The sequence below is a fragment of the Entelurus aequoreus genome, linkage group LG01 (genome assembly GCF_033978785.1).
Source record: "Entelurus aequoreus isolate RoL-2023_Sb linkage group LG01, RoL_Eaeq_v1.1, whole genome shotgun sequence".
Lineage (NCBI taxonomy): Eukaryota > Metazoa > Chordata > Actinopteri > Syngnathiformes > Syngnathidae > Entelurus > Entelurus aequoreus.
In genome coordinates this window covers 89,885,604-89,893,387 of record NC_084731.1, presented here as the reverse complement: position 1 = coordinate 89,893,387, position 7,784 = coordinate 89,885,604, and the positions used below count along the sequence as shown (strand labels likewise).

Here is a 7,784-nt window from a genome sequence, read left to right as displayed (position 1 = left end):
GTGAACTGCTTGTTTTCTCCCAACAAAATGAAACACCTGAAAGACCAAACCTCCCAGTCCGGTGATGCCATCATCTTTTCCAGGGGTTGTATGAGTCCATTCACACAATAACAAACAACAACATTGTTTTTACGCAACAAATCCAATCCCGGTCAGACAGCCTTCATTCGAAATTTCCGTATCAACGCGTATAAAGGCCAACTGCAGCATCAGCTAATGTGCCAACGTTAATGGGCGGCTCATTTGAATGACAAGCGTTCCACTGGCATTGCATTTCATCCGCCTTTATATAAACGGAGGATCTGGATTTGATGGGACCGACAGGGAGCACTAGGTGACGATGGAGCGCGCAGGGAAGGTAAGTCTATTCCATAGTTTTGCTTTACTTTGACTCAAAGCTCTCGGGGTTGTTTCACTCCTGCAGATTTCCTTCTATGAGGACAAGAACTACCAGGGCCGCTGCTTTGAATGCAGCAGTGACAGTCCCGAGCTCAGCTCCCACTTGAGCCGCTGCAACTCCATCCGGGTGGAGGGTGGCACCTGGGTCCTCTACGAAAGACCCCAGTACATGGGCTACCAGTATGTGCTGGTGCAGGGCGAGTATCCCAACTACCAGAGCTGGAACGGCTTCAACGACACCATCCGCTCCTGTCGCCTGATCAGACATGTAAGTCCTGTAAAACAACACACACAAAAAAAAAAAGGTGCAGTGAGTTCTTCCCCCTCTTGGGCCCCACGGTTCAGTTTTGGGGGCCTATTGCTTTGATCTCAGAGAGACATTTTAAAGGTAAATTTCTCATTTGAAATGTTTTCAACTGGCGGCCCGAGGGCCAAATCCGGCCGGGGAATGACACCATACCTCCGAGGATAGTCCAAAACTTTTTCGCTCCTAGTATGGACCCAGCTGGGGTCCACACTTAACTGAGGCATCCCTCAAGGCACCTCTCCTTGTTGGCAGTCGTAATGTGATTCATGTATCGTATTTTCCGCACTATAAGGCGCACCTAAAAACCTCCAATTTTCTCAAAAGCTGACAGTGCGCCTTATAATCCGGTGCACCTTATATATGGACCAATATTGAGCCACAACAGGTCTCGCAACCCGAGCCTCTACTGTAGCGTCTATTCTACGCGTCTTATAATGCGGTGCACCTTATAATGCGGTGCGCCTTATATATGAACAAAGTTTTAAAATAGGCCATTCATTGAAGGTGCGCCTTATAATCTGGTGCGCCTTATAGTGCGGAAAATACGGTAACTAAAATGTTGTTGTAGCTTGTTTACTTCAGATACAGTCAACTTCTTTAGCTACGAGTGGTGTTCCTCAGGGTTCTATTTTAGGTCCTCTCTTTTTCATCATTCGCAGCAGATTCTTAAAAACACTTCAGGGCTGTCATAGAGATGATCTTTGAGTAGATTTTTTTTTTTGCTGAAGGTCCCTAAAAACAGCAGACCGCTCCTGAAACTCTGACAAAATAGACAGAACAAAAATAAATGTCTGCTGTAGACGACGCTGGTTCTCCGGCATGTACAAAATAAGAACGACAGCTGAGGGAGAAATCCGGACCCCGGGTCTATAGTTTTCTGGAGGTAGGTAAGTAGGTACCGTATTTTTCGGACTATAAGTCGTTTCGGAGTATAAATCGCACGGGCCGAAAATGCATAATAAAGAAGGAAAAAAACATATGTAAGTCGCACTGGAGTATAAGTCGCATTTTTGGGAGAAATGTATTTGATAAAAGCCAACACCAAGAATAGACATTTGAAAGGCAATTTAAAATAAATAAAGAATAGTGAACAACAGGCTGAATAAGTGTACGTTATATGAGGCATAAATAACCAACTGAGAACGTGCCTGGTATGTTAACGTAACATATTATGGTAAGAGTCATTCAAATAACTATAACATATAGAACATGCTATACGTTTACCAAACAATCTGTCACTCCTAATCGCTAAATCCCATGAAATCTTATACGTCTAGTCTCTTACGTGAATGAGCTAAATAATATTATTTGATATTTTACGGTAATGTGTTAATAATTTCACACATAAGTCGCTCCTGAGTATAAGTCGCACCCCCGGCCAAACTATGAAAAAAACTGCGACTTATAGTCCGAAAAATACGGTAGGTCTTTATTGTCGTTGCACAAGTACAACGAAACTTTGTTTTCAGCACAAACCCGTTCAAGATTAGACAAACAAACAGTGTACAGGGTTACAGAACAGGAACGCTGATGGGTGGCCACAAGGCGCCCCGTAAAAGATGGGAAAAAGGTCAACGCTGGGGGAGGATGAGTAAAAAAATACAATCTAGAGTCGGAAAAAACCTCCAGCGCAAAGCACATAGACATATTACAACATCCATCTCGAGACTTGCCAACAGAGGGGAGGGGAGTGGGGGCTACGGTGGGAGGGTGCAGCTCTTCAGGCGCTGCCTATTCGTCCATCACCGCTAAGGGATTCGCGTGGCCCCCAAAACAATTTAGTTTAATATCCCTGCACTAAAGGGTTGTCTAATAGAGGTTGATGACTTGATGGCTAGTGATGCTCTTCAAATCTAATGTATCAAATTTTGCCTCTGCCACTGCATTTTAAAAACGAGCCAGCTGTTTAGGGCTCTTTGGCACAAATGTGCGCCCCAGTTTTAGAAACCTTGGGGTCATATTTGATCACGCCATGATTTTTGATAACCCCTTTAAAAGTACACTTGCTTTTTCCACCTCAGAAAGTGTGCATTTTAGGAGTATTCCTGTAATGTTCCAATATTATTTTTATTTTATTTTTTATCTATGAACAAAAGTACCTTATAATTTCACAGTAAATTGTTGGCTAATAATTGCATTACTTTTAAAATATATATAGTATTATACTGTGTTATAACAGTTAAATACTGTGATATATGAGGGTATTGTGATTTTTACAGACATTTGTTGTAAAGTTCACATTCTTTAAACATTTTTAAAAAGCGTTTTAAGCTATATTTATTGCGACGTTATGCTTAGTACATTTAGCACACCCCTTATGGTTGAGGAATTCACATTAGTCGCATCATTTTGGTCTTGACCTCTGTATGTATGATGAGATTATCGCAGATCTTCAAGATGCCACCTTTTAAATCAAATTTCGATATTAGGACATTGAGACTGATTTGGTGGATATAAAGTTTCTAGAGATACATGCTTTAAAATGTAATATCGGAAATTATCGGTATCAGGTTTTTTTATTATTGGTATAATTTTTTTGGGGGGGGTTGGGGGGGGGGTTAAATTTTTTTATTAAATCTACATAAAAAACACATGATACACTTACAATTAGTGCACCAACCCAAAAAACCTCCCTCCCCCATTTACACTCATTCACACAAAAGGGTTGTTTCTTTCTGTTATTAATATTCTGGTTCCTACATTATATATCAATATATATCAATACAGTCTGCAAGGGATACAGTCCGTAAGCACACATGATTGTGCGTGCTGCTGGTCCACTAATAGTACTAACCTTTAACAGTTAATTTTACTCCATTTTACTAGTTTCTATGTAACTGTTTTTATATTGTTTAACTTTTTTTTATTCAAGAAAATGTTTTTAATTTATTTATCTTATTTTATTTTATAATTTTTTTAAAAAAGGACCTTATTTTCACCATACCTGGTTGTCCAAATTAGGCATAATAATGTGTTAATTCCACGACTGTATATATCGGTATCGGTTGATATCGGTATCGGTAATTAAGAGTTGGACAATATCGGAATATCGGATATCGGCAAAAAAGCCATTATCGGACATCCCTAAAAGTTTACTTTTGTATTTAGAACTGAAACTGGGTATTTGGTGGGTAGATTTTGAAATGTATTGTATTGTACTGTATTTTGTGTATTATATAAAATTATGTATATTTTAACTGTGGGTCCCTATTTATAAGCGGTGTGCTTCTAGGGATGACCTTTTTTGCAGAACGGACTCTGATATTAACAAAAGAAACAATAATGAAAAACAAAACTATGTCTGTCTGTAAATAAATAAAAATAAATAAATAAAAAATTACAGTACATTTTACTGAGGAAAAATACAGTTAAATGCTATGAAATCATGGTGCACTTTTACAGTAAAGGTTTTTGTTGTTTCAATATGCTGATATTTAATTTTACTACACCGTATATTTTAATCATGCTATATGAATAAAATACGCTTACTTGCGGGCAGCACGGTGGCACAGGGGTGCCTCACATTACAAAGGTCCTGAGTAGTCCTGAGTTCAATCCCGGACCCCCCGCGACCCCAAAAGGGACAAGCGGTAGAAAATGGATGGATGGGTGGATGCTTACTTGCTTACTACTGAAACGAGAAGTCATGTTCATGGTCACTACTTCCTGTCTGTGGTCCAGCCCCCAAGCAGGCACAGGATTCGCATCTACGAGCGTCCGGACTTTGACGGCCAGATGATGGAGTTCAACGACGACCAGCCAAACCTGCAGGACCGCTGGCGATACCGGGACGTTCACTCGGCCCACGTCCAAGACGGCATCTGGGTCTTCTACGAGCAGCCCAACTACAGGGGGCGCCAGTACCTGCTGGAGAAGGGCGAATACAGGCGGCATGCCGAGTGGGGGGCCCTTCATCCTACCGTGGGCTCCATGAGGCGCGTTGCGGACTATTAGCCGGTCTCCTTCCCGCATTCGCTCCTCTTTCCTCCCCCCGCCTCGCAATAAATGCACAAGCTTGAGTGTTTGTGTGTTTTCATTTCACTGAATGAACTCAAGGAGGTGAAGATGCCACCGCCAGAAGGTTGTTGTCCAGTCGGTGGCTGGTAGCAAAGCCCAGAAAGAGCTGAGAACGCTCTCTGATGACAGATGTAGATGGTAGCGTGCCAGCAGCCATTGTTCTGAGGTGACCCAACAAAGCGCAGCACCGCATGACTGGAACTCAGCCCAAACGCACAAACACAGACGAGTAATGCGCGGCTTAACCGATGTGCTGATGATCCCATTTGGAGTCTGAATTAAAGCATCCACTTTCAATAAGTTTTAATCTCATAAATGCTGTGGATTCATGCATGTGTGCGCACAACGTACATTGTTAGTGCTTTTCTCTACCTTTTTCATGCTAAAAAACAAACACAAGCTATGCTTAAAGAGAACGGTAACAAAAAAGCGCAATAATGAGAAATGTCAGTGTCAAAAATGCAATATACCGTATTTTTCGGAGTATAAGTCGCTCCGGCCGAAAATGCATAATAAAGAAGGGAAAAAACATATATAAGTCGCACTGGAGTATAAGTCGCATTTTTGGTGGAAGTTTATTGGATAAAACCCAACACCCAGAATAGACATTTGAAAGGCAATTTAAAATAAATAAAGAATAGTGAACAACAGGCTGAATAAGTGAAGTGAATTACATTTTTATAGCGCTTTTTCTCAAGTGACTCAAAGCGCACAAGTGTACGTTATATGACGCATAAATAACCAACTGAGAACGTGCCTGGTATGTTAACGTAACATATTATGGTAAGAGTCATTCAAATAACTATAACATATAGAACATGCTATACGTTTACCAAACAATCTGTCACTCCTAATAGCTAAATCCCATGAAATCTTAAACGTCTAGTCTCTTACGTGAATGAGCTAAATAATATTATTTGATATTTTACGGTAATGTGTTAATAATTTCACACATAAGTCGCTCCTGAGTATAAATCGCACCCCCGGCCAAACTATGAAAAAAACTGCGACTTATAGTCCGAAAAATACGGTAATAATATGTATATATCCTAATATGTAGGAGTAATGTGCAATGAACTGCGAGCTATTCAAATAGTGGCCCAGGGACCAAATGTAGGCTGGCTCTAACATTTTTTGCATCAGATACCTAAAAACTCAACAGCGCTGTCATATTGATGGTCTTTGACAAGGTTTTCTGCAGTAGGTCCTCGAAGGTGATCTGTACTTTTTTTTTAGTCACAATCCCTATGAAAGACTAGAAGACAAAAGGTTTTGGGGTTTTTTGCATTCTAATTTGCAATAATTGGCTCGTTCTAAGTGGCCAGCAATGCAACTAATGAGAGCAATCCATTCTGCCTCTAAATCACTACAAAAAGGCCTCCAAAAACCGCCAACAATACTTCATTTACGTTCTGTAAGCTGTATAATAACCAAGCTGTAGCTACATTGTTATTGTAAGAGCAAACACTGAGGAACTCTTTTTCTATCGTAGTAACACATCTACTTGTGACGGCATGCTACAGGTATTTGCCGTAAATATTATATTATTATATATTATGGATATGTATTATATTTCTTGTGTATTTCTATTACAACAAACTTGACAACGGAGAGAAGGACGAACGAAAGGAGCTTCCGATATGCAGGAACTTTTGTGGGGCATCTTTGTACTGAAGAACGCTGATCGGTGGAGTGTTTTTACTCAACCGTAGTCTTTAAACTCTATGCAGTTTATTTTTGTTTATTAGTTTATACAAACTTACGAAGCTACGAGAAGTGGACGGTCTCTTTTAAGCGTATTTACGGAGGAGTATGGAGCCGGACTCGAAGCAACGACCTCATGCTGCTTGCTACTCTGACTTTGTCAAATATAAGGAGGTACACGAGTGGAATGAAGGTAAATGACATCAAATATTAAATATTTACTTTATTACATGTTGTAAAAATAGTCAGTGACACTCCATTTCTGTAGTTATTAGCCTCAACCCGAGTGAACAGAATGCTAATGCTAACAAGCTAACGCTAAAGCAGATGTGTTTGTGTTGTCGGCGTGAGATAAAGACTGACATTTATTACTTAAATTTGTTATTTACAGCTTAAAATGACCAAAAGGAATCGCCTGACTCTCATGAATTCATCATTTACTGAGAGGACGACTTTTTTTTTAAAATCATATTGTTTTGTATATTATTGCTTTGCATTTCAATTACTTACTTTTTAGTCAAATAACTGTGACCTAATATTGTCTATTTATTTACAAGGTATCAGTGCAGAAATATACTAAACCACTCCTCCATACATCAACCGCCTGATTTTTATAAACTACCCTGAACTGTGAAATGTGGTGGAAACACAAACCACGCACTCCTACAGGAACTTATTTTGATTTGATTTGATTTTTATTAAGGATTCCCATTAGCTGGTTGCCACAACAACCCACTAGTCTTCCTAGGGTCAACAAACACAATACAATTAGAAGTAAAAACATATAATTATAACTACACAAATACAGAAACAAATAAAAGCATCAATAAGAAAACAAGCAAACAATTTACAGTCACAGAATAATAATTGCCATATAAATATAACTACACAATACAAAACCAAACAAAAATCATCAATAAGCAAACTAATTTACAGACTCAGATAAAACATTACTTACCTTTTAAAAACCTGTTTACTTTCAATGCCGGTGAGAATTTGAGGCAGGTTATTCCAGAGCGATACAGATCTATAAATAAAAGATTTCCGCAAAGCATTCTTCCTGGGACGAAGAATGCTTTGCGGAAATCTTTTATTTATAGATCTGTACCTATAGATCCAGGACCCAGAGGTTCCAGTAACCAAAAGTTCCCAAACTTTTGGTGGAGAAAGGTCTAGTGTCTTCAGGTCTAAATTGAATTTCAAAGTTGACTAACTTCTCGGTTTACGGCCATGACCTTCTACTATAAAACTGAGAGGCATTTTAGCACAAATGTCATGTTTGATGATAATAAAGCGTTCTATTCTATTCTGTTCTACTAAATAAAGATGCAAAAATGTGGCCACAGAACTTGATAAA

General features: G+C 39.4%; 1 protein-coding gene across 1 annotated transcript; it reads left to right on the top strand.

The window, feature by feature from the left end:
* The first annotated feature begins 241 nt into the window (after window positions 1-241).
* On the top strand, window positions 242-4,725 carry LOC133658875 (gamma-crystallin M2-like). Its single transcript, XM_062061364.1, has 3 exons — window positions 242-358; window positions 425-667; window positions 4,388-4,725. Exons 1-3 carry the CDS (start codon window positions 341-343, stop codon window positions 4,658-4,660), a joined length of 534 nt encoding a protein of 177 aa, XP_061917348.1. The 5' UTR covers window positions 242-340; the 3' UTR covers window positions 4,661-4,725.
* Window positions 4,726-7,784: the final 3,059 nt, after the last annotated feature.

Coding starts and splice junctions, on each gene's coding strand:
- LOC133658875 (XM_062061364.1), top strand. Junction 668..4,387: donor CCTGTCGCCTGATCAGACAT/GTAAGTCCTGTA, acceptor TCTGTGGTCCAG/CCCCCAAGCAGGCACAGGAT.